Below are 27,723 nucleotides of genomic sequence, written 5' to 3'. Positions count from 1 at the left end.
GGTTTCTCTGTGTAGCCCTGGCTGTCTTGGACACACTTTGTAGACCAGGTTGGCCTTGAACTCAAAGAGATTCACCTGCTTCTGCTTGTCCCCACCCTGCTCAAAAGAATTTATTAAAAAACAAAACAAAATAAAAATGGGGGATGGGGCCGGGTGTGGTGGCGCACGCCTTTTAATCCCAGTACTTGGGAGATAGAGGCAGGCGGATCTCGGTGAGTTTGAGGCCAGCCTGGTCTACAAAGTGAGTCTAAGACAGCTAAGGCCACACAGAGAAACCCTGTCTTGAAAAAAGAGCACGGGGGTGGAGAGAAGGCTCAGAGGTTAAGAGCACTGGCTGAAGTTGGGCGTGGTGGTGCACGCCTTTAATCCCAGCACTCTGGAGGCAGAGGCAGGCAGATCACTGTGAGTTTGAGGCCAGCCTGGTGTACAAAGTAAGTCTAGGAGAGGCAAGGCTACACAGAGAAATTCTGTCTCGAAAAACCAAGAGAAAAAAAGAAAGAAAGAAAAGAAAAGAAAAGAAAAGAAAAGAGCACTGGCCGTTCTCCCAAAGGTCCTGAGTTTAATTCCCAACAACCACATGGTAGCTCAAAACCATCTATAATGAGAACTGGTGCCCTCTTCTGGAGTGCAGGTGTACATGCAGTCAGAATACTGTATACATAGTAAATTTTTAACAAATGGAAATACAGATTAATAAAATGTATTAAAAAAAAACAGTAATTCCTTAGGATTTAAATTATCTAGTCCACATAAAAAGAACTACGAATGGTCAGTAACTGCACAACAAAGTATTTGTATCTATTGTTAACAATAATGTTTTCTTTTATATACATTTGTCTACACTTATTTGGTGCACACATGTCAAGGTACAAATATGAAAGACAGCTTAGAGCCAGTTCTCTCTTGCCACCACTTGGGTCCCAGGGGACAGGACCCAGGTTGGCAACAGCACCTTTACACTGAGCCATCATCTCACCTGGCCAGCTCTAATGATACAAAGGACAGTGAGGGAGCTTTGACAGCAGAGCTACAGACTGTGCTCACCAGCTTAGGAAATGATCTAGCAACAGGCATCAAGAGGCTTCCTTAGTAATTGTATTTTAACAATCCATTCTAGAAATATAATAATCACGAATGAAACAACTCATTCAGAACGTATTTCTAAATTTTGCTGAAATCTGACGCTACCATGACATATATTATTACACTTACCTGGGTGTGTGTGCCCACACACGCCATGGCATGGATCAGAGGACCACCTGCAGGAAGCAGACCTTTCCTTCCACCAAGAGGGTCTGCCCAGGACAGAACTCAGACCCCCAGCCACCCCGCCAGCCCTGCCTTAACCATCCCCAAGTGTACAGCTCAGTGGTCTCGAGTCTTTTGGATGTGCACCCTCACGTGGAGCTGCAGTCATTCCACTCTAAGTTTTACAAAGTGCCTCTGTACTGTTTTTACAGTGCTTGTACAATTTGCTGTTCCTACCAACAACGTCAGCAACGTGTGTGTGTGTGTGTGTGTGTGTGTGTGTGTGTGTGTATGCGCGCACACGTGCCTGTGTGATCTCGGTGTAATTTTCACTTGCATCATCAATGATTGGTGATGTCTGAGGTTGTATACACAGGCCTATGGGTCATTTGTATATACTTTGAGAAACGTCAACTTAACTCTTCTACATATTATTTATATGAAGTTGTTTTGTTCTTGCTCATGTGTAGTTCTTCATATGGTCTAGATGTTACCTGTTATCAGGCAAGTGGTTTGCAAATATCTCCCTCTACTCTGTAGCTGGTCTATTCTGCTGTGTACCCCTGCACATACTGAGCTTTTCAATTTGGATATCATCCAGTTTACCTAGTTTTTCTTTTATTTATCCACACTTTTTAACATTGTGTCCAAAAACCCATTGCCTCATCTAATATCATAAACTCCCCACCCTTCAAAGAGCTTTTACACTTTTACTTCCCAGCACTTAAGGATTTTGACCTACTTTGAGTTCATTTCTGCCTGTGTGTGAGGTAAGACTCCAGCTTCACTCTTGCCTGTGGACTTCCAGTTCCCAGCACTTTCCCCTTGGAACTGGATTTACTCCTGGGTTTCTATTCTAGTCTACTGGCCTTGGGTGTTGTCATGGAAAAGCAGACCGTCTTTGTTTACTGTAACTTTGCTGTCTTAACACCAAGATACATAAGTCCTCCAGCCCTTCTTTTTCAAGACTTGGAATCTTGATCTTTCCAGTGGATTTTAAGATGAAATTTTCTATTTCTAGATAAAACATCATCCATATTTTGGCAGGCACTGCTTATGTCTGTAGGTCATGAGTACAGCACTGACCTCTTCACCATCCTAGTCTTCCAATCCAAGGGCACTGGCTGCCCTTCCTTCCCTTCAAGCTACCTTCTAGCTTACTTTGAGTGTCTTGGCATTTTCCTCGAGGAGTTTCTCAACTCCTTAAGTTTATTCCTAAGAAGTTTATTCTTAATCCAACACTTAGGAGGCAGAGGCAGCTGGATCTCTATGGGTTTGAGGCCAGCCTGGTCTACAAAATGAGTCTAGGATAGGACAGCCAGGGCTATCACATAGAGAAACCCTGTCTTGGGAAAAAAAAGTTTATTCTTTGAGAACATGACATTTTATTTATGATTCTAAGATACTGTAAACTACATTAATGTCAAAGAGACTGACATGGGTTGTAAAAGTTTGCACAGCTGTTCAATATATATATGTATGTATAAAAATTAGGAATACGAGTAGAAAAGGCCATGTAATTTCTCAGTGTCCAAAAGGCCACTGAGGGGTGACACAGCTGCTCTTGAGAGAGTTCACTGTTTTCAGCACTGCTAAAGTAGTTGTATCATTTGCTCCAATGGGGCCGAAGGGAGAACATATTGATGAAGGGAGAATATGCAGGAAGAGGCCCATAAAGCTTCTTTCTTTGGCTAGAAATGGAGCAACTTATGCTCCACCACGTCATAAATGACTCTGCTACCCCTGCTGAGTTCAAGCATGAAGTGCAGGACCCAGACAGGATGCCAGGAAGCCCAGTCCCAACAAACCGGTGGCAGACAGCTGCACCATCACTCCACTCACAGCATATCACTGTCCACCAGCAGCATACTGGAAAGACTCTGTGCATCTTGTGGGGACACAGCAGAGCCACCTACAGGAGCTCCGCAGCGACTAACCCCCAGGCTAGCCTGCAGTGTGTGGCCCCTGGTGGGTTCTGTCTGTGCATTCAGAGAAGATGCTGGACAGGCAGGAGTCCACCTGTTAGAGGACCCTGACTGTGCTTTGTTTTACATCTCTCCCTGGCAGTGCAAAACTAAGAGGGATATGCTTCTCAATCTTATAAGTAAGCACCACCCACAGCCATGAAGATGCCCTGCCCCCCATACCACTGGTAGATTTAGGGGTGTGTGGCTTCCAGTCATCACCTGTGTCCAGTACTAGAATCTTCTCCACTGATTCTCAATACTGTTTCCAGGACTCTAGGCTGGGGCTGTAATGTGAAGAAGTGGAACTAATGTCAAGATAGTGGCCATCAGCTCAGCGCAGTAGGCCTCCTGCAGGGAAAGTGGCCATCAGCTCAGCACAGCAGGCCTCCTGCAGGGAAAGTGGCCAGTGGCACCGTCCCTACCTGTGCAGATTCTGGGTATAAAATTTTTGCACTGCATAAACGACCTGAAAAGGCCTTGGCCTGTATTCTATGGTTCTATGTCACTGTTTTGTTCTCTATTTCAAACAAAAACAAAAACAAACCCAAAACTACCTGTAAATACATCCTACTGGGTTTACTTTCAGGTAGAATTTCTCAACAAAATATTCAAATTTTGATTTCTAAATTCAGCCAAAAGTTTTCTTTTTCTTTCTCAACCACCCCAACTGGCATTTTAACCTACAAGTCTGTTGCACTGTAGTGGCAGTATGCTGGCATCGGGCTGGCCAGTGCCACTTTTTAAAGCTCCTGGGAATCTGTGTGTGTATGGCTGCTGTGGGTCTTGTTGGGTAAGAAGTCTAACCTGGAAACTCTGGCTTCACTTGTAGTCTAAAATAGACTTTCCTTAGACAGATCAAAGCTCACTAGTACCCAGCTCTGCTCAAAGGCTGCCAGGAAAGTCTGTTGCCAGCATCAAGGACAAAGGGACAGGCTCTAGTGGCCCTGTTGATTTGAACAAGTCTCCAGTGACTGAGCAGGGCCACCAGACCTCGTCTCAGGGGAGGTTGGTAGAGTAAAGCTTGCCTATCCAGCTCCGGCCCACAAACCTGGGCTCACTTTAAATCCTGCAGCTGGGCTGGGACAGCTTTCTGACCAGAGCAGGTGCTCACACAAGAATACAGGAAACCATGAACGAAAACCACAGTTTCCACACCAGTTGTATTCTGTAGTCTACCTCCACCCTTAGCAGATCTACAGCAGGTCAGCTGAGCAACTGAGCCACGAGGAGGAAGCCACAACACTGCCAGTGCCTAGGCCCCTGAGCACCACTCACAGCAGTCCCCATGAATGCTGCAGGGATGGGAAAGGACCGGCCAGAGCTGCACAGCTCGTCCCTCCTCCAGCAAATGCAACGTGACTTTCCTGGATCTGTAAGACACACAGGAGGTCACACCCTCATGGACACCAGGGACAATGGCCAGGATGTGGTGAGGGGTAGCATGTTTGAGCACTTTCTACCTAAGCTGTCTAGTAAGGGGAATGGCAGCATATAAACTGTTACATCATTTAGCCTCAGGAAGGAGTCAAGTTCTGGTGAGCCTTGAGGGCAGCCTGCAAAGTGAATGGAGCCAGATGGAGAACAAATACAAGAGGATTCCACATGTATGAGATCCCTGCAGTCAACAACTCCAGAGACAGCAGAGTGGCGACTGCCCAGAGACACAGGAGGGAAGGGGACGACGTTGCTGCACAGAGAAGCTTCTGCAAAGAGGAGTCTGGGGAGAGTGTGGACGAGCCTGGGGGGTTACAAATGCACCGCACCTGTAGTGTGTGTGTCACACAACAAGCACTCTAATACACCTTAGCACACTTTTAAGAGGAAAGCAAAGTCTGAGCTAGAAAAGTTCAGGAGGCACTGGGCGGCAGGAGCAGTGGGCCATGGAATGCCTCTAGGGAAAGCATGTTGTCTGGGAACCAGGTCTTTAGCTGGAGGGAGAGGGGAGAGGCTACACAAGGAGCAGTGCACACAACACAGTCACGCATGCATGCGCACAGATATGCATGCATGCATGTGCACAGATATGCATGCATGCACACGTGTGATAAAGATCAGAATTCAAGGGCTTGAAGAAATCTAGGTGAGTGGTGAAGAAGGCTAAAACATGAAGTGCGAGATGGTGTGGGTAGTTAGGAACCCGAAGTGCCACCTGGAAAGGTTGAGCAGCTCAAAAGAGAGGTGTAGGGAGGAGGGCAGCCTGCAGGATGGGGAGGGGCTGGCTGCAGGTTCAGCTGTCCAACAGGCTGCTGGCTATTACTTATGGCATGGTGCTGGCCAGGGGTCATTTGTGGTCACACACAGGTAGTTAAGAACTTGCTGTGGCCTGGCACCTGCTCACCAGGGCATATAGGTAATCAAGAGAAGACAGCATCAAAGCAGTCAGAAAACAAAGGGCTGGATCAGAGCAGAAGATTCGCGAGCAAACGGTTCCCTGGCTGGCAATGTGTAAGCTGCTGCAGCAGGGGCAAGCACCCTGGAGGCCTGCTCTCACTCCACTGTTACTATTCTTCAGCAAGCAGGCAAGGAGCCAGACCTCCTGTAAGCATAAGGAGAATACAACTTTAAGCAGTAAGAATATGCACTTTTATGGAAAAACTTTCAACTGTATTATAGAATGTAAACGCTGTGAATGAAGGTGGAATACTGCGCTTTCACACAGAAGGGCGAGATTTAACTAACACTGGAAAAGCCAGTCTAAGGAATTCTACCAGTCATGGAAGGACTTTTTTCACAAAGATCCCATACTTAGGGCCCTTCCTGCAGGGCTTCTTGCTCACAGATTGGACCCACATTGGCTTCTTCCTAGCTTTTTGTTTTTATTTTTGTAGTTACTGTTTTGAGATAGAGTCTCACTATGTAGCTCAGGCTGGCCTCAAACTCATAGAGATCTGTCTCCAGACTTCTGGGACTAAAAGTGTGCACCCACCACACCTGGCTGCCTTTTTGTTTTTAAAACACAGAAAACAGACTCAAGAAACAAGTCATGGTTAACTTACTACTTTCTTAAGTCATTAAAAAAAACAAACCAGCTGGGCGCAGTGACTCACACATGTAATCTAACAACACTCAGGAGGCAGAGGCAGGCGGATCTCTGTTAAGTTCAAGGCCAGCCTGGTCTACAAAACGAGTCCATGACAGCCAAGGCTACACAAAGAAACTCTGTCTGAAAAAAACACAAACAAAACCAAAAACAAAACCACACCAAACAACCCCATGTTTCATTTAACATCTAGCATTTTTATCTTCAGACCCCAAAATGTCAAATGAAGGGACTGACTCAAACTCATTTCAATGAGTAGGTCTGAAGACTATAATCAACCTCCTAAATTAAAATACAAAATACTGTTTCAAGCCGGGCGGTGGTGGCGCACACCTTTAATCCCAGCACTCAGGAGGCAGAGGCAGGTGGATCCCTGTGAGTTTGAGGCCAGCCTGGTCTACAAAGCAAGTCCAGGACAGCCAGAGAGACCCTGTCTCAAAAAGCCAAAAAAAACAAACAAAAAACAAAATACTGTCTCAAGTACCAAATGACTGAAGTTTCTGTAGAACCCAGTAGTGAGCAAGTACAATGGGACAGGCATCTCACACAAGGTGACACAAAAGCAAAAAGCAAAGAGCAACAGCTTTGCAGAAGCGTCGACTGTCTCTAAGGCAGAAAAGAGGAGGTCTCAGCAGCCGACCGAGCCATCAATCACTGAGAAATGCACCTAACATTGAGAGCAATCCGAACCATCCCTGAAGGAGGCAAAAGGTCCCAAAAGCTGAAAGGCACAGTCTACTCCTGCACAGGAGGGTAAAGCAGCCCTCACCCTGGTACTTCCTCCCGCCACGTGGTGCTGAGGATGGAACCCAGAGTCGTGCACATCTATCTCTGAGTTGTATCTCTAGCCCTATTCACTAGGTATTTACATTTTTAGTGGGACCCCAGTTCAAATGTTAACAGTTCTTTCTACAATAAGAACTAATTCAAAGTTCTAGTCTATAATAATGTCAGTATTATTGGTGTTGCAGTTGTTTTAGTAGAGCACACAGCCACAATTATATTGAGAATGGGAAGAATCAAGATTTTCCCATTTAATAAGAAATAAAACCCAAAATCCAAGAAAATAAAACATAGTATAAAATTTAAATAGAAAATATCAAATGGATCCATGATTTAAAACAGTATATACTTGCCCTCCCTTCCTACAAAGTACTTAAAAGTACTGGGTCCCAGTAACAACGAGCCTTCCCCTTCCGAGGACACCCACAGACTGGTCGTCAAAGAATCTTCCACTGAAAAGAACTGAGACTCTGAAAAATGGCTATGGCCAGGCCTGGAGAGGAACGTATAGAATGAGCCTGGGAAGCATCCCGCCATTCCAGAACCCAGGGCATCACAAGTAAGTAGGGGGCTGGGGACTGGCTCAGTGGGTAAAGTGCCTGCCATGCAAGTCTGAGAGACTGAGTTCAAATCACTAGGCTCATGTCAAAATGTAATCCCACTGGTCCCATGGAGAGATGAGAGGCAGAGGCAGGAAGCCCTTGGGTCACTTACTGTATGTGTCATCAAACAAAAGAACCTGCTTTAAATAAGGTGGAAGCTGAAGGCTAATACCTGAGCTAAGTTAGCCTATGACCTCCAAACATGTTCCATGGTGCACACACCAATGTGCTACACGTAAGTATAAATATGCATACAGATACACAGACACAACAGACAGATACAGACAGACAGACAGACAGACAGACAGACAGACAGACACACACACACACACACACACACACACACACACACACACACACACACACGGTAAAAGTAAAGAGAAGCCCAAAACTACACAGGAGGGCTGGAGAGATAGCCCAGCAGTTAGGAATGCTTGTTGCTCTTGCAGAGGACACGGGTTTAATTCCTAGCACCCACACATGGCTCACACCATCTGTATGCCCGGTTTAATTCCTAGCAGCCACACATGGCTCACACCATCTGTATGCCCGGTTTAATTCCTAGCAGCCACACATGGCTCACACCATCTGTATGCCCGGTTTCAGGGGATCTGACGCCTGCTTCTGACTTCCACAGCCACCTGTCGCAAACATGGTGCACATATACACATTCAGACAAATCATCCAGACAAAAAATGTTTTAAAAGGCATATGAAGGGTTAAAATCATGCATTTTAACATTAGAAAGAACGCTGAAATTAAAGAGTCCACTGAAATAAAAGATAGTAAAATAGCTACTCATAGAAAGGTCCAAGGGAAATTGGTAACTCAAAGATAGATAATGCTTTCCCCAGTCAGTTTTTATATATCCAGTTGGTAAGAAAAAGAGTGTCTGTTAGCTCACCCCACTACTGACTCCAAGGGATCAGCAAGGCCACGAAGCAGTCCTGTACAGCTGGCTGATGTGGGGCTCACGGGCGGAGTGCCAGAGTGCACCTCACAAATTATTCCTAGCACTTGCTGCATTGCAAAGGGGGTATGGCAGCATGACAGAGAGCAATTTGCCCACACCCTCACTTCTGTTAGCCACCATAGATGGTGCATCTTCGTACCATCACCAGGTTACACAGCGTACCTTTGAGGTACTCCAGCCAAAAGAGGCTCCACTTAGAGCAACCACAGGGGTGAGAGGAGCAGTTGGTTTAGCTGACTATTTATTAGTCAAACGTCGTGGTTTAAGGAACTCCCAAACTGCAAGTATTTGGCAAAAGGTTTCTGGTTAGAGAAAAACAAACAAACCCATGATGAAGGGCTTTCATTCTAGGCTTCAATCTGTTTAAAATGTTTGAGTATGGTGATTAGCACATCATAAAAAATGATGAGGCACACAGAATAAGACATTCTGAGCAAGATGTCACAACTGCCGGTGTGAGTCTTTCTTGACAAAGGCTGGAAAACACCAGTGTTTGCTCTATTTAAAGAAATGACATGTTTGACAGTACATGCAAAAGAATAGCAAAACATTTTAAAATTATAAGACATTTCTTTTGGACGTGTGTGTGTGTGTGTGTGTGTGTGTGTGTGTGTGTGTGGTGTAAGCACATGTGTACGTGTGTATCCATGCAATATATGTATTGGGTTTCAGACCCGGAACAAGCAGCTGAAGTGCTCATTTAACCTGGCCTCCGAGTTCTCCCAGCATCCCTTAGCCCCTATCTGTTACAGGGCATGGCTGGCACACCCTGCCCTCTACCCCGAACTTCCCTATATAGGAGCAGGGCTTCCCTATATAACCCAGACATTTAGGTTCCTTCTCTCTGCATTTTCTCCTTGTGCTCACACTCTTTCTCTTCCCCATCCTGTCTCCCTCCCCATGCCGACTTCCCTGGCCGTGTTCCTTGGGACCAGTGAACCTGCCTGAGAGCTGCACCCAGTAAACCTGCCTTTATGCTTTACTCTGACTTAAATTGGCTCACTCTGCCACCGGAGAAAACCTATTAAAATGCACATGTATACACACACTGCACAGTGTATGAATGTATGTACATGGGTGCACAGTATGTATGTGTATACAGTTGTGGTGTAAGCATGTGTGCACGCATGTGTACATGTGTGGGGTTATGTGTGTGGTGTATACATGTGTGTATACGTGTGAACATGTGTGGGAGACACATGTGTATCCATGCATGTACCTGTGCTGTGGCCATATAAGATGTCAGATACATGCCTATATTACTCTCTGCTTTTTTCCCTCGACACAGGGCCTCTCTTTAACCCTAGAACTTGGTGTTTTTCACCTAGGTAGGTGGCCAGCTGCCCTGAGATTCTGTCATGCCCTTAACTACTCCCAACCCTAACCCTGGAGGCTGGTCTCACTGACAGGCACGGCCATACCCAGCACTGCTTAAGGGTGCTGGTGATCTGAACTTGAGTCTTCATGCTGTGCGTCCGTCACTCACTCTTACCTACGGAGCCATCTCCCCAGCCCACTAGACAAATTAAAAATAAAAAAATCAACTACAACTTCCAGAAGTGGGGGGAAAAAAGAAATTAAAAGGTCAACAGATGGGCTGCAGTTAAGAGACAAGCCTGGAGCCGGGTGTGGTGGCACACGCCTTTAATCCCAGCACTCGGGAGGCAGAGGCAGGCGGATCGCTGTGAGTTTTCAAGGCCAGCCTGGTCTACAAAGTGAGTCCAGGATGGCCAAGGCTACACAGAGAAACTCTGTCTCAAAAAACCAAAAAAAAAACAAAAACAAAAACAAAAAAAAACAAAAAAAAAACAAAACAAAACAAGCCTGGAGGGTCTCAAAGACACAACAGAGAACAAATGTTCAGAAACTTTATCACAGACAGACAGGATGGCGAGTCTATGCCTGCTACTGAGAACAATGAGAACTGGGGTGTGTTTTGTATTTGGGTTTTATAATAGTGGCAACTGTATTTTATGGTAAAATAAAAGACTCATATCCAAACCCATCACACAAAAATCTACATTTCAATAATAAAATCAAGTTAAAGACATCTAGAGTGGCTGGGCTTGGTGGTGCACACCTTTGATCCCAGTATGTGGGAGGCAGAAGCAGGTGTCACTCTGTGAATTTGAGGTCAGCCTGGTCCACACAAGCAAGCTCAGGCCAGCCAGGGCTATGCAGTGAGACCTCTCTCAAGAAAATGACAGCTTTGCTGGGTCTCAGATGCAATGCCTGTGACGTTTGTCTGTGCTGAGTGGTCTGTTTCTTGTTAATGTTAGGTAGTATTCTTTTATCTGGATAATATCATGCTTTCTTTTTCCATCCAGCAGCTAAAAGACATTTTATGTTGCTTTTTATCTGCCACAGTTTCTGTGATACTCATGTATGTCTTTGCACGAACATATATTTTAATTTATTTTGTGCAGATAGACTTGCTGATTTACATGTTAAGTTTCTGTTTAGCTTTAGAAGAAACTGCTAGAGTGCTTTCCAGAAAGAGATCACTTTACACGCCCACAGTGTACTGGGACGTCCATGTTTTCACTAGTGTTGGGATTAAAGGTGTACACGACCACGCCCAGCAGAGCAATTCTTCAGAACGAAAGAACTGAAGTCTCCAAGAGAAGAAAAAACATGAGGTAATTTTTTAAATGATTTATTTATTACATATAGTGTTTTGCCTGCACTTACAGCTGCATGCCAAAAAGAGGGCACCAGATCTCACAGATGGTTGTGAGCCACCATGCGGTTGCTGGGAATTGAACTCTGGACCTTTGGAAGAGCAGCCAGTGTTCTTAACCTCTGCGCCATCTCTCTAGCCCTCGACATTGGATTACCCTCTTAAGACATGTTTAAGAAACGCCTACATTTGGAAACATAGGGATAGCCACTATTGACAATGATGATGATGATGCCTAAGTGTAGAATTCATTTGCAGAGCAGTTATTAAAGTATCAGTACTAAAAAGAAAAACACCAAAACATAAGCAATAAGAGATAAAACCCAATGCTGGTTAACAGAATGACAAGACTGTGCTCCTACCTAACGATTACCTTGAATGAGACCAGACTACACTCCACGATATGAAGAGTAGTTTGGAAAAACAAGACCCATCCATACCTACCTGCAAGAAACTCACTTGCACAGTTGAACTCAAAGGTCGAGCATCAAAAGAGATGCCCACACAAAAAGAACCCCTAAGCAGCAGGAGCTGTCATCCTTACACCAGACACGATAGAAATCAGGTAAGGAAAGTTCTAAAAGGGTAGTTAAGACATGATGACGTAACTGTGGGGGAACAGCTCCGTAAGAGTACATAACAAGTAGACATGTATGTGTGCTCCACAGCACAAGACATAAAGCACTCAGCAGCTTGTCACATGTGTAGGAGCAGGACACGCTCCTGATACAACTACACTGGAGGACTTTTAACAACCCAATTCTATCCATCAACAAATGAACAAAAATAAGCCATGAGCAATTTTCTTAAAACAAAACCACAACAAAAACAACAACAAAAAGGGAGTGGCTGGTGAGAGGGCTCAGTGGTTAAGAACACTTGATGCTCTTGCAGAAGACCCAGGTTTAGTTCCCAGTACCCACATGTAGCTCACATCTACCTGTAACACCAGCTCCAGAGGATCCAACAGCCTCCTCTGGCTTCCCCAGGCAATGTACATATGTGATACACTTAGATGCATGCAGGTAAACATTCATACACATAAAATAACAATAAATAAAGTTTAAGAATGAAAATAGAGGGGACCGCAGAAATGGCACAGCAATTAAGAGCACTGTCTGTTCTTCCAGAGGTCCTGAGTTCAACTCCCAGCAACCACATGGTGGCTCACAACAATCTATAATGTGATCTGATGCCCTATTCTGGCCTGCAGGTGTACATGCAGGCAGAGTAATGGATACATAATAAATAAGTCTTTTTTTAAAAATGAAAATAGAGGAAGCTGGAGAGATGGCTCAGTAGCTTCTTTTCCAGATGTCCTGAGTTCAATTCCCAGCACTCATATGGTGGTTCATAACCTCCTATGATGGGATCTGATGCCCTCTACTGGCATTCAGGTATACATGCAGATAGAACATTCATAAAAAGAAAAAAGAAAATGGAAACACAACATGCTAAAATCTATGAGATATAACAACAGAAAGGCAAGAATGACTTGACATAAACAAATAAAAAACACAGACATTAGCAGAATGATGACTAGGAAGGATGTATGCGCTCAACATCAGATACAGGAGAATACACAGCTTTCTGTGATCCTAGCTCTCAGGAGGCAGAGGCAGAGGCAGAGGCAGAGGCAGAGGCAGAGGCAGAGGCAGAGGCAGGTAGGTCTCTCTGAGTTTGAGGCCAGCCTGGTCTTCACACTTTTAATTAGTAAGTTAGTTAGTGGGTTCCAAGAAAACAAAAACAACAATGAAAATAAATAAATACATAATTTATTTCATTAAGAAGGACCATGACTTTGATGTCAGTCTGCACTACACAGCACATTCCAGGCCAGCCTAGGCTACACAATGAGGTCTTGCCTCAAAAAGAAAAAAAAGAAAAAGAAAGGAAAAGAAAAAAGAAAAAAAGAAAGAGAAAAAAGGGAAAGAAAGGAAGAAAACAGCAACAGAATGGAAGGAAGAAAAGGACAGTGAGAGTGCATTAGAGAGTGAGAAAGTCAACATGTTAAGCACAGAAGAAACATGTTCACTATAAAGACTGCACATACTGAGTGAGGAAAAGCTGAAGGCATTTCCTCTGAGATTTGGAGCAAGGCAAGGATGCCCAGTTTTGCAGTCTTTTTTCCTTCTGTGTAACCGAGCCCTGGCTGGCCTCAAACTGACAGTGATTCGCCTGCTTCTATCTCTCAAGTGCTAGGATCAAAGGCATGCACCACCACACCCGGCTACACTTTTGCATTCTGATTTAATATAGTAATAGAAGCCCTAGACAGAAGTAGACAGAAGGATTAAATAAGACAAAGAAATGAAGGGCAACCAAACTGGAAGATGTAGCAGATAACATGATCTCATATAGAAAGCGTTAACTTTTCCTTCCTTCCTTCCAAAACAAGATTTCTCTGTGTAGCCTTGGCTGTCCTGGACTCACTTCGTAAACCAGACTGGCTTTAAACTCAGAGAGGTCCATCTGCCTCTGCCTCCCTAAGTGCTACCATCACCTGGCTGAAAGTCTTAACTTCTTCCTTTTTTTAATTATTTATTCATTGTATATGAGTATTTTATCTGCAGAAGAGGGCACCAGATCACATTATAGATGGTTGTGAGCCACCATGTGGTTGCTGAGAATTGAACTCAGGACCTCTGGAAAAGCAGCTGGCATTCTTAACCACTGAGCCATCTCTCCAGCGCAAGTCTTAACTTCTTAAACAAGATTATTTCTACTTGCATGTGTACAGGTATTTTGTCTGCTTGTACGTCTTTTGCACCAGATTCATGCCTGGTGCCTATAGAAGCCAGAAGAGGGAAATGGATCCCATGGTGGTCTGAATGAAAATGGCTCCCGTGGGCTCATAGGAAGCGGTGCTGTTTGAGAGGATTTAGAGTCTGTGTGTCACTGGGTGTGGGCCCAAGCCAGGACCAGAGTTTCTTCTCTCTTCCTGCCCGCGGATCTGATGTAGAACTCTCGGCTACTTCTCCAGTTCAATGTCTGCTTCCCACTATGCTGATAATATAACGGACCAAACCTCTGAACTGTAAGCTAGCCCTGATTAAATACTTTTCTTTCTGAGAGTTGGCATGGTCACGGTTTCTCTTCACAGCAATAGATCAATGACCAAGATAGATCCCCTGACACTGGTGTGAGCTGCCGTGTGAGAGCTGGGGCTTGAATCTGGGTCCTCTGGAAGAACAGTCAGTACTCTTAATCACTGAGCCATCATCTCTCCAGTCCCTATACAGGAAAGCTATATAAGTAAACAAACAAACAGACAGACAAACAAACAAACAAAGTTCTACTAATAAATTCTTGTCAAAACTGGTAAAAGAAAACAATTAACGTAAGAATTTAGAAATGATGCCAAGCACAGGATCAACATTTTAAAGGTATGTGTAAGTTAGGCGTGGCGATGCAGACCATCATCCCGGCGATATAGAAGGCTAAGGTCGGATGCTGACAGCTTTAGGGCCTGTCTGGACTACAGGGTAAGTTTAAGGATAGCCTGGCCAAATTGGTGAGTTTATGTTACAAAATAATACAGCAAAAAGAAGGCTGGAGATATGGCTCAGTGGTACTGCACTTTCCTTGGTTTAATCATGGTACAGTAAAAAGAAAACAGAAAGTCAGCGTAAACTGGGCATGACGGCAAGTGCCTGTAGACCCAGCTACCTGGGAGACATCACAAGTTCAAAGCTGGGAAACACCCAGACTACCTCAAAAACAAAAGTAAGTAATCAAACAAAAATTCTAGGGTCACTTCTAGGTATTGACAACAAATCTGCAGAGAAACAGAGAAAAGAACCCCGGCCTTAACAGATATAAACAATAACATACTGAGGAATACTTTCAAGTAAGGAAGTGACAGGATTCTGCAAGGAAGATTACAAAGCACTGGGGACACAAACTGAAGGGGACATCCCAAGATGGAGGAACATGACCCCAAGTCCTAAATGAACATGATACACACACACATACTAAAGTCAGGCAGTGGTGGTGCACACCGATAATCCCAGCACTCGAGAGGCAGAGGAAGGCAGATTTCTGAGTTTTAGGCTGGCCTGGTCTACAAAGTGAGCCCAGGAGAGCCAGGGCTCCACAGAGAAACCCTGCCTTGAAAAACAAAACAAAAACAAAAACCCAAACACCTATACCACCTAAGGTAACCTGACCAATTCAATGTAATTCCTACCAAGACACTAAATGACATTCTTCACAGAACTAGAAGTAGAAAAAACAAGCACAAGAGTTTGAGGCCAATCAATCCACAGATCATGCTCAATAAATGTTCTAATTATTATGTGCCAATTAAAAACAAAACAAAGCAAGTAAACAAATCAAAATACTCTGGATCCTTGAGAGGGGCTGAGGCTGATTTACTGCTTTAGAAACTGACAAATAAAAGGATCAATCACTTAAAAAACAAAAAACAACCCACCTGGGGCTAGAGAGAAGGCTCAGTGGTTAAGAGCACATGGCTGCTCTTCCAGAGGTCAGACTCCCAGCAACCACTGTTAATCACAGCCACCTCTAAGTCAGGCCCCAGGGAATCTGATGCCCTCTTCTGGCCTCCTCAGGTACTATACACAGTGGTATACAGACAACACTCAGGCAATAGGATGGGAGAGGGTGACCAAAAAAAGATGATATATAGTTTCAAACACAGATAAAATGTAGATCAGCGATTACCAGTAGATAAAAGTAGGAATAAGACTTGATAGCAATTTGGCACAAAGTAACTGGAAGATGATGAAACCATTTTAAAACATGTGTGTGAGATGGTTGTACACCTGTACACATTTATTTATTTTATTGTTGTTGTTTTTTTAAATTTATTTATTGTCACATTATAGATGGCTGTGAGCCACCATGTGCTTGCTGGGAACTGAACTCAGGACCTCTGGAAGAGCAGGCGGTGCTCTTAACCGCTGAGCCACCTCTCCAGCCCCACACATTGATTAAAGAATTAACACTTCCACTAATGATAGATGATCTCAGGGTATGTGAACTGTGTCTCAACAAAACTGTAAAAAAGCAAAACTATCTAATGAAGCTAGAAACTTAAGAGTAAAGCTGAAGTCATTCTCAGAAGAGCACATGGCTTTATATTGCTGTTAAGCTAAAAAAAAAAAAAAAGAATTCTGTACTCGACTTAAGAAAAAAGATTAAAAATAGGATCATTAACATAGAGTAGGGATGAAGGAGTATTGAACAGAAAGGGGACATAGCTGCTGCAGATATGGAAAAGAGGAAGGCAGCCACTCAGAAGCCCCACAAGGCTGTTCCAGAGCGACACTTCCTGGAGCCCCTATGAGAGAAGGACACAGGTTACCACAGTGCTTGCTCCAGCTGAGCCGGCTCCATGGCTCACAGGTCACCCACATCTGATTATTCCTGAAATCCAGGCATATCAATCCTAGATGGCGGCAGGAGAGGGCTGTACAGAAACCTGAGGACTGTCTTTTGGAAAGCGCTAGTTTCAATGAATCTGGTAAGAGGATGCTGCAGGAAGAGGCCTGGGTCAGGAGAACCGGTGGAGACAGGCGGAGAACAGCAGGCAGAGCAGTGGCCAAGAGGAACCTCATGTACAGATTCCTTGGAAAAGGGGAGGTTTCCAAGATGGAACTCACACTCCAGCCTACACTGAGCCTTTCCTGGGTGGACCCTGACCTGTGCAAAGGGGGCAGGGCACATACCCTATGACATGCACCAGGGACCAGCTGGGACATGGAAAGGAAGGCTCCATAGTTTTCTGAGCCTTTCTCCACCGAGATACCACATCTCTCTGATTTGGCCTCCTGGGGCCATGTAAGAAGGGGTCACATACATTCCTTCACTGACTCAGCACCCAGATGTTCAGTCCTTAACAGTGGGGATTCGCCTTTGCTTGGTGCCATGCCCCTTAGCTAGAACAGGCCCTACTTTCAGAGGTGGGCGGGCCCTCCCCTCTCCCAGACACACTCCCCTCCCCCAGGCTACTCCCTGGGCCTGGCAATACAGCTCTAAAGAAGGCCTACTTCCCGCTCTCTACATACTCAGTCAAGATTAACTATAAAAAGTGTCAGCACTATAAACTTCAGGCATGGCAGACTTTTTTATCTACTTCATGCAGCGATTTTAGATCTCAGAATCTGTGAAGAGCATCAGAGGTTCACATCTGACTATGGTCCTTGACCCAATTTCCTTGTAAAAGTCTTAAGAACCTCAACAGTTTGCTCTCCAGGAGGAAAACTTAGTGAGTTTAATGGTACTCTGATGAAAAGGGGTGGCTGTGACACTGGGAGCAGTTCCAAGTGAGGAACCCTGTGTGCTGGCTGGTCACAGGTAAGGGGGCCCAGGTGGCAGGGAAGCGTGCGCAGGGCACTGGTTCTCCACGATTAAGAGGCCTCTCGTGATTACCTGTGGTAACACCTTCTAAAGGCTGGCGCTCTGAGGCAAGCCGGAGAACCATGTGAGAGAAAAACAGCTGCTTACTTAGAGGTGGGTAGGATTTTAGGATTTCCTTATTGTCTCAGTGTAGTGTATTTGTAAATGTGTGTAACTATTGTACTTTTTGTTGTTGTTTTGTTTTTCGAGACAGAGTTTCTCTTTGTAGCTTTGACTGTCCTAGACTTGCTGTATAGACCAGGCTGGCCTCGAACTCATAAAGATCCGCCTGCCTCTGCCTCCCCAGTGCTGGGAGTAAAGGTGTGCGCCACCTTGCCCGGCGAGCTATTGTACTTTTATCCTGATAGCTCTGGAATTAAAAATATTAGTGCAGTAAAGTAAGTGGCATTCAATCCAAGCAAAAACTGAACCAGGAAAAAGAAAAGGAAAGAAACAAAAGCCTCACCAGTAAGGAGCAGCAAGGTGCTGCAGCAGCAGCTTGCCCACTAACGAGTGCTCTACTCTGAAAACTGAGAATTACCTTTTAGAGATGGGAGTTTCTGCAGTTCTCTGTTATTGCTGCCGTTAAACCGTGAAGAATTCTGCCGCTTATCCTTCTTCACAGGGACCGCGGGCTGAGGGACTGGCACTTTGATTTTAGCAGATGTCGAAGACTGGATAGCCACGAGGCTGTTTTTCCTGTTGGCTATCTGCTTAAAAAAAAAAAAAAAACGAATGAATATGTAAAATGGATTGTTTACTGTGACTGCTAACACAGCACAACTGAAATGTGGAAAACACGCTTGTCTTGCTGTGGGGCACCGCTCTTCCCACCCCACTTGACTGCAGCTGCTGCGGATTAAGGCTTTGGTCCCTTCCTCAGCAATCCTGGGCTTTAAGAGTCCCAGGCACCTGACAACTGATGTCCCCTGCAGACCTTTCATTTTTTTTTGTTGTGGTTTCTTTGGGGACAATTTTACTGTCTGGACTACATGTTCAGCTGGCCTTGAACACACTTCCTAACACAGGCTGATCTCCAACTAGTGGTGAGCCTTCTGCCTCAGCCTCTTGAGTGCTGAGATTACAAATGTAAGCCTTCTAAAGTATTTGTTACCATACCACAAAATGTGGTAGGCTAGGTAGTGACTGCCACAAAAATAGTCACAGCCTAATCCCTGGGGCATGTGACTATGTCCTTGCTTGGCAAATGAATTCTGCAGATATGACTAAGTCAAGGTCACTGGAGAGAAGGATGCTTGAGTGTCAAGATGGCCACTGTCAACAGAGAGCTCATGAGGGAGGTGGGGTGGGGGAACTGGGAAGGCAATGGGATAATGGAAGCTGAAGTCCAAAGTCAGAGAGATACAAAGCTCGCTGTTGCGTGACCACAGAGGAGGGGCTGTGAGAGAGACACACCATCCTGCCGTACATGCCCTTGGGCCCTCACTGCGATCTCTGCCCTCCAGCACTGTAAGATATGAGAGCATATGCTCCTACAACCACTGAACAGAGACAACAGGGAGCACAGAGCTGTCCACCGCCCGTGATGGAAGGCTCTCACAGGCATACAACTCTGCTGCATACAAGTGCCTTCTCTGAGCCTAGGGACTGTTCATGCCCGCTTTCCTTCACATCCACCTTGGGCTCCCAACTAACAGGCACATTTCTGATGATACAACAGTCATCACGGCTAGCCAACCACCTTGTGGCCAGCTACGACGTGGCCAGTGAGATATTCGTACAGAGTACAGAAGACTGAAGGAACACCTAGCAGAGCCACTTATCCCTTGTCATCCACACAGGCTCAGTGGATGTCTCATCATAGGGATCCTGTGGAACTCATGTGGGCTCTAGGTCCCCTGCTGGAGAGCTGTGTGTAACCAGCTGACATGACACACTGCGGTTTCCTGCTACCATTGTCCAGAAATGACAGCCACCATCTACGGCAGTGGAGGCAAGATGGCCACAGCATGCTCGCTGTACCCTGTCTGCCCCAAACAGTGGAGCTTGTGCCTAAATAGATGTACTTTCATATGACCATCACTGGGTCTGAAGAAATGGCTCAGTGCATGGTTGTCAACCTTCCCAATGCCGTGACCCTTTAATACAGTTCCTCATGTTGTGATGACCCCCCCCAACCATAAAATTTTTGTTGCTACTCCATAACGTAACAGTTTGCTACTGTTATAAATCATAATGTAAATATCTGTCTTCCAATGGCCTTAGGCAGCCCCTGTGATAGGGTCACTCAACCACCACAGGGGCTGTGACCCACAGGTTAAAACTGCTGCTCAGTGGGTAAAGTGTCTCCTGCCCAGGTATGAGGCTGTCAGTTCAGGCTCCATGGAACCCATGTAAAACTGCGTGTGCTATCTGTACCCCAGTGCTAGTCGGGGAAGCAAGGTGCAGATGGGCACACTGAATCTTGGGGCTCCATGGCCAGCTGCGCTATCTGAAATAGTGAGCTACAGGCTCAGCAAGAGACCTGGTCTCAAAAAATAAGGTGGACAGCGATAGAGGAAGACACACATCATCAAGCTCTGGCCTCCATACATCCGCATGCACAGACAAGTATATCTGTACACACATGTGCATTTCCTCCCTCCCCACACACAGACACATTGAAAGGCCAACAAGTTCCAACCTGAAGAAACAAACCCTCTCTGGGCCCGGCCACTGCTCCATGTTTTACCTGTCATGGTCACACGTCCCCACCCAAGCCCTGCAGTTCCTCTAGGTGCTTCCCTGCCATGCTGTTTACGTCCCATGGAACCTGCACAGCCTTCCTGTGGCACGGCATACTATACCCTGGGCAATCTTGGCCTAGAACACCAATTTTACACTCTGCCAATGGCAAGGGGCACATCGTTCTCCCTGGATTTTGTCAGTTTTGTGGGGATCTCAGGAGCTCCCAGCCAGGAAAGGTTTTTCTGAAGAAAGAAGCTCACTTCCATTCCCCACCCTCTGCCATGGCTTTGGCTGGCTGCGGGCCATTCACCTGCGGAGGGACAGGCAGAAGACTGGAAAGGCTCGGGAGCCTTCCAGAGCAGTGAGCAGACCAATAGCCTAGGGGAGAAACCCGCCTTATCTGACAGAGAACTGCAAATGAGGTGAAGCGCTGTGCTGCGGCAGTGGTGGAGCAGATCTCTATTTCTAAGAGACACTCCGCTCTAGCTCTGAGAAGGATTCGCCTTGAGTTAAGTTTAAACAAGAGATTTGGTGACTAGCTTGGGCAGAAAGCAGCAGCTAAGTGTGGGAAACAGTCAGTGTCAGACTCTTGGCAAAATCCCAACGAGCTGGAGAAGGAGAGAGAACGCCTCCCTTCTGACTGAAGGAGACCAGTGAACTGAGCGGCAAGTGGCCTGAAGGCAAAGCAGCAAGCTCACTGGACTGCACTGCCTGAGGTCCTGTGCAGCGATGCCATTACACTCGGGAGGAACAGGCCAGAGCCACCTCTGCCTGCTTCTTTCAGAACATACTCTATTTTCTTTTTTTTTTTTTTTCACAGCTAGTACTTTATTCGGATAGCAGTCTCATTACACATGGTCCAAGAACACCCAAGTAAGAGCTCAAAATCAGTATTAAAAATTGGTCTTCAAACATCATAGCCGACAATGCCACGTTTGCCTACGATCTCGCCGACATAAAACCACATCCACACCTCAGTGGCCACCAAGCCATTCAAAACAGCTTCCTTAACTGTAAGCTGTTTGAAGCTACCAGTTTTAGCACTTTCAATTGTTTTTTTTATGCTCTGAATAGCTGTAGGGATTTCAGCAGGGGTTGGGGGAACCAGCTCAACCTTGGCGTACTGCCAAAATGTGGCCAATCGAGGCTTCGAGTAAGTCACGGCAGCGGTTGCCAGTGCCAGAGCCTTCTCTACGAAGTTGCAGACGAACTTCGCCATGGTCTAAGGTAGAACTATTTTCTTTTCTTAAGAATAGAACTTGCAGGCTAGAAAGATGGATCAGAGGTTAAGATCACCATCAGCTCTTCCAAAGGTCCTGAGTTCAATTCCCAGCAACTACATGGTGGCTCACAACCATCTGTAATGAGATATGGTGCCTTCCTGTGGTCGGCAGGTGCACATTTGGGCAGAATACTGTATAAATAACAAATAAATCTTTAAGAAAAAAGGAATAGAACTCACAGCCAGGCATTGGTGGCACACACCTTTAATCCCAGCACCCAGGAGACAGAGGCAGGCAGATAGATCTCTGTGAGTTTGAGGCCAGCTTGGTCTACAAGGTGAGTCCAGGACAGCCAAGGCAACACAGAGAAGCCCTGTCTCGAAACAAACAAACAACAACAAAAATAGAACACAGCAGCTAATTTCTTTTCTTATAATCCTGGCCACTGATTATTCATACCACACTGCCCATGAAACAAAAGCTCACTCATTGTGTCCAGATGCTTAGGAAAATCCTCTCAGACACCCTAGACACTTGGGAAGTCCACTGGGACTGGTCATGCTACATTGAAGTCAATAATATCTAAGTGAGTTGCTCAAGCCATGGGAATGATCACCTGGCCGAGGAAGACAGACAGACAAGGAAAGACAAGAGGAAGATACAACAAGGGGGCTAAGCAACAGAGATGGAGGGGAACGTAACCTCACAGGAGGCGTCTTCCAGGACAGATGGACAGCTGCAATGCCAACAGCTGCAGCAGCACCACCACCAGCAGCAGCAGCAGCAGCACAGAGATATCTGGCTGGAGAGTACGGAGAAGCAGCACAGGAGACAGGAGCAGCTGTTTCCGGTGTGGAGAGGCTGACTGTGCCTCATGCTGGTAGGACAGGGCACGCAGGAAGGAAGCCACAGCTGAAAGAATAGCTGGGCTGGGCCTAGACCTGCATTTGTAGAAGGGATCTGGAGAGGGAGCTGCTGGACTGAGGCCTGGATGCCAACCAGCTATGTGAGTACATGTGGGTAAACAGTGTAAGAGGCACTTGTAAAGGCAGAGGAAGCAGAAATCAAGGTCTAAGAGATGGGGAGTCAAAACGGTCACCACAGGAAAGGCAAAAGCCAAGAGCCTTGAGAAATGAACTGGCTCTATAATAGTATTCCTCTGTAATGGCTCCACCACTTTGCTCAGTCAGTCCAGGAACAAGTGCTGTCCAAACAGAATTTGTCCTATAGTCCCCACCTAGATAATCCACTTTTTTCCTACGTGTGCACTGAGAATAACACAGATATGTGTAGAGGAATTTTAATCCAGCACATGGCTGCTCTGGCTGGAATACAGACATACTTTTAATCCCAGGAGACAGAAGCAAGAAGATCTCTGCGTTCTAGTCAGTTATGTTCAGGCAGTTTAGGTGGAGTCAGTGAGCTGGGAGACAGTGCAGTGAGTTTGTGGCAGTTCAGTTCGTGAAATTCAGAGGCAGTTTTACCGGAGAGTTGTACAGAGACAGGTTGAGGAGAGAACAAGCTAGTCACAGGTGGAGAGAAAGAGCTAGAGAGTGAGAAGGAGCCAGAAGATTAGAGCAGATTGCTAGAGTTAGTTTGAGGCCAAGTAGAGCAGTTCAGTGAGAAACTGAGAGAAGCCAGTTTGAATGAGCTTAGAGAGGAGCCTGAGCCAGAACAGCTGAGTTGAACCAGCCAGAGTTCAGAAAGAACAAGAAAGGGTGGGCTTATTATTCAGCAGTAAATCTAAGAAGCTGAAAACATTCTAGGCCTAGATTAGATTGTACAGAGGCTAGAACTTCCAGGACATTCAAGGAACTAAGTTAGCAGACAGTGGCAGTAAGCCTCCAAGACAACATTCAAGTCAGGCAAATAAAAGTTACCATTATCTAATGGGCTTTCCTGGAGGGGCCCGTACATGACATGTTCAGATTCCGAGTGTGGGTGAACTTAACATCCTACAACACCAGAACAGCCAGGCTTTAGGCGCACTCTGCCACAGATTCCTCACTTCTGGGTGATGATGCCAAGACTGTCATGATCCTCCATCTTGACTCTACTCTGAGCAATTCTGCCTTCCAGCATCTTCCAAAGCTCCCCCTTTTCTGCAGGGTTGTTGTTGTTGTGTTTTAGGTTTTTCCAGACAGGGTTTCTCTATATCTCTGTGTAGCCCTGGCTGTCCTGGACTCTCTTTGTAGACCAGGCTGGCCTTGACTTTACAGAGATCCACCTGCCTTTGGCTCCTGAGTGCTGGGATTAAAGGTGTGCCCGGCTCCCTTTCTGCAGTTTTATGAAGGACTGTACAAACTGTCATCTGAGTGCCAGAGACAATCCATTATCACATGACACATAGTTTAAAAAGTACTTCTTACCTCCCCAAAAGGCCCAGCCTGTAGCCAGCCAAGTTTTCAGTCTAACCGCCTGCGCACTAGAGAAAAATGGAAAGAGTCTGTAACGTTAGCAAGCATAAGGCTGCAATCTGCAAACCGGACTGCAGGAGTGGGGTGGGGCCACGGAAGGTTGCCACTGTAGCGCAGGATGCAGGACGGTATGTATTGTTGTTGGGGCTGTGCTGTGCACTGTAGGAAACTTAAAGCATCCTGGTTCTGCCCGCTTGAAGCACGCAGCCCAGTCTTAGGTAGTGACAAAAATGTCATCAGTATTACTGAATGTCCCCTGTGTGGGGAACAGGGTAAAATCACCTTTGGGTGAGAATCACATCTTTAAAAAATATGGGACTAATTTGATTTCACTAACAGCTAAATTGTAAGGGGAAAAAGAAAAGGAACCCACAAGTGTAGGAGACGGCGGTAGGGTGCAGTAAACACCAAGAACAGCCAGGAGCCTGTCCATAACTGGAGCGACGCTAACTGCACTATCAACTTGGGTGAGAGCCCCTGCTCATTTCCGGGGGCACGGACAGCAATCCCGTTCTGCTTAAGAGTCTCCAAGCACAGGAAACACGCAAAAACTAGCAAGTAGGATTACATCAAATAAAAGTTTCTACACAGTGAAAGAAACCAACAGAGTTGAAGAAACAGCCCATAAAAAGAGAGGAAACGGGGCCAGGAGGTGGTGGCGCACGTCTTTAATCCCAGCACTTGGGAGACAGAGGCAGGTGGATCCCTGTGAGTTCGAGGCCAGCCTGGTCTACCAAGCGAGTCCAAGACAGCCAAGGCTACACAGAGAAAGCCTGGCTTGGGGAAAAAAAAGGTGTTGGGGCGGGGGGTGGGGGGTATTCTGCCAGCTTGTCATCTGACGTAAGGTTAATATTTAGAATACATACGGGATAAAAAAAAAACCAAAAGCAGATATTCCAATTAAGAATGGGCAAGTGATCTGAATAGATTCATCTCAAAAGAAACACAAATGGCCAACAAGTATGTGCAAATACTTGGCATCATTAATAACTAAAGAACTGTCAATCAAAACTACAAGCTGGTGCCTTACCTCAGGATTGTGAACAGGCATACATGCACATATACATGTATACACACAGGAGTACACACATGTATACACACAAACACACGCATGCATACACGCATGTGCACATGCACACACATACATGCATATACACATATATAGACACATGTGCACATACACACCTCAAACTAGTGAGGGCGTGGAGGAAAAGGAATCTGCACACTGTACTCTACCGTGAGACTCAGCTATCTCACTTCTGGCTCTATCTATATTCAAAGGAAATCAAACCAGCTAGAACAGGCTTCCTGCAGCACTGTCAACAGCTCAACACAGAATCTGCCTAGGTGCCCAGGAACAGTTGAATGGATGCACAATGGAATATTATTCAGCCATAAATAAGAATAAAGGCCTGCCATTTATGGCAACAAAGAGGGACCTGGAGGATACTGCACTAAGTGAAAGAAGCCAGACACACATAAGCACCGCATGCTCTCTGTCATGTGTGGAAGTTAGAAATGAATTTGACCTAAATAAAGAAGAGTGATTCCCAGAAGTGGGGGATGTGACCACGTAGTCACTGCACATATTGGGAAAAGGAGTGAACGCCATTAACATGTTGTTTATGCATGTTAGTACAAAGAGTCCTTAGTACAAAAAAATGCATTGGCTCTGACTTGCTTCGGAAAGGTCTGAGAAGAGGAAGGAGGGTACTAGATGAGCAGGTTGGGAGCACTCTGGTGATGCTAAAACCAGTGACAGGACTCAGGTAGCCACCAAAGTTCCCCTTCACTGCTATGTATATGGAATAATTCATAACAGAAATTTTTTAAAAATCTCTCTGGTTTGACGCCAGTACTTGTACACGAGACTGGAACATAACAACCCTTGTCTCCCTCTCTTTTTTTTTTTGGTTTTCCAAGACAAGGTTTCTCTGTATTAGCCTTGGCTGTCTTGGACTTGCTTTGTAGACCAGGCTGGCCTCGAACTCACAGTGATCCACCGGCCTCTGCCTACTGAGTGCTGGGATTAAAGGCATGCGCCATGACGCCTGGCCCGGCTTTTTTTTTTTTAAAGATTTATTTATTTATTATATATACAATGTTCTGCCTGCATGTACGCCTGCAGGCCAGAAGAGGGCATCAGATCTCATTATAGATGGTTGTGAGTCACCATATGGTTGCTGGGAACTGGACTCAGGACCTCCGGAAGAGCAGGTAGTGCTCTTAACCTCTGAGCCGTCTCTCGGGGCCCCGTTTCCCTCTTTCTGCTCTGTCACCCGTCTACCCTTTCTGAACCTTAGTTCTAACACACACTCTTACTTCAGGCACGCTGGGCCACTCTAAGACTCTCAAACGCTCCTGAACAGGCGCTGTGGCAGGGGTCTCTACCCCTTCCCTCATGCATCCAGGTCGGCACAGCCTTGGCCTTCTTGGGTGTTTCCCTTCATGGACCATATCTCAAGTCACCTGTCTACAGAGATGCTGAGCTTCTGAGCTGTAGGATGGTGTCTCACTTTTCTTTCACCTGTCATCACTCTACTTGCTGAACCCCCATACCACATTCCTTCCACATAACTAACTGCTTGTAATGCACACACTGCACACACACTCAGTGCCCTGGCAATGCCAAGTGGTTTGCCTTCCCAGACCCAAGTCACTTTTGCATGTCTATTAACATCTTTTAAAAAACAGTTTTAATCAAAATAGTGTGATCTGACTGACATACTGGCAGATCAGACAGAACTAATGGCAAGACTGCCCTGTAGACAAGCATAGGCAGACAACAGCCAGAACTGGAACAGGCCCACAGGAAAGAACGAAGGTGGGTCCTCAGCCCACAGCATATGTAAAAACTGATTCAAAATATATCAAAGACTCAAAGTATAATATGTAAAACCATCACTCTTTTTTGCTGTTGTTATTGTTGTTTTTCGAGACAGGGTTTCTCTGTGTAGCCTTGGCAGTCCTGGACTCACTTTGTAGACCAGACTGGCCTCAAACTCACAGCGATCCATCTGCCTCTGCCTCTGGAGTGCTGGGATTAAAGGCATGTGCCACCACGACCGGCCTAAAACCATAACTCTTAAAAGCCTTGGATTTGATAGCCACAAGACTTCCTTCTATGCTTTTTGATCCTGTTTTTTTATGGACAAAAATAATATGAAAACAACAAAACAGATAAATCATATTTTGTTAAATATTATTTCTGTACATAAAAAACAGTATCAAAAAAGTAAAAGAAATGGATAAAGACAAAGTATTTGTGAATTATGTATCTGATAACAGTCTAGTAGCCAGAATACAAAAACTCCTTCCAATAACTTAACAAGTGGAAGGAAATACTGCCAAAAAATAAGCAAAGGACGTAAATGAACATCTCTCCCATGGCAGCAGGCACACAGAAGGTGCTCAGCCCCAGGGTCAGCACAGGTGGGGGCTCAAACACATGGAAAATAGCAATAGCTGGCCAGGATGGGGAAGGGAAACTGAGGCTCCTCAGTAAATGAAACCACAATTACCAAACCATCCAGCAATCCCACCCCAGGGAGCTATCCAGGAGGACTCAAACAGGCGCACAGAGAAAAGCATGCTCACACAAGGGTGCTGAAGTCCTCCCAACAGCCCAGAAGGCGGAGGCAAGCTGGGCATAGGAAGATGAGATAGATCCACTGAGAGCAGACAAGTGACTGCCAGACTTCCTGGAGCTCAAGCTGAGGGAATGTTCTGGAAGGAGGTG

The 27,723-nt window shown here is 45.7% G+C and overlaps 2 protein-coding genes across 7 annotated transcripts in view; both read right to left on the bottom strand.

The window, feature by feature from the left end:
* Ppp2r5c (protein phosphatase 2 regulatory subunit B'gamma) overlaps positions 1–27,723 on the bottom strand; it is a 141,777-nt gene that overhangs the window by 104,575 nt on the left and 9,479 nt on the right. For all 6 annotated transcript variants that reach the window (XM_051151494.1, XM_051151501.1, XM_051151497.1 and 3 more), the window contains exon 3: positions 18,198–18,366. In XM_051151494.1, coding sequence (XP_051007451.1) covers positions 18,198–18,366 — 169 coding nt within the window. The remainder of the gene's footprint in view (positions 1–18,197; positions 18,367–27,723) is intronic.
* Positions 21,146–21,571, bottom strand: LOC127194227 (ATP synthase subunit g, mitochondrial-like). The gene has a single exon (XM_051151552.1). It carries the CDS (start codon positions 21,561–21,563, stop codon positions 21,252–21,254), a length of 312 nt encoding a protein of 103 aa, XP_051007509.1. The 5' UTR covers positions 21,564–21,571; the 3' UTR covers positions 21,146–21,251.

Source organism: Acomys russatus, chromosome 1 (genome assembly GCF_903995435.1).
Source record: "Acomys russatus chromosome 1, mAcoRus1.1, whole genome shotgun sequence".
Lineage (NCBI taxonomy): Eukaryota > Metazoa > Chordata > Mammalia > Rodentia > Muridae > Acomys > Acomys russatus.
The sequence above is the reverse complement of the archived record's forward strand: the minus strand, read 5'-3'. Positions and strand labels throughout refer to the sequence as shown.

Excerpts from the sequence above, each read along its gene's own strand:
- LOC127194227 (XM_051151552.1), bottom strand. The coding sequence starts at position 21,563 with ATGGCGAAGTTCGTCTGCAACTTCGTAGAGAAGGCTCTGGCACTGGCA.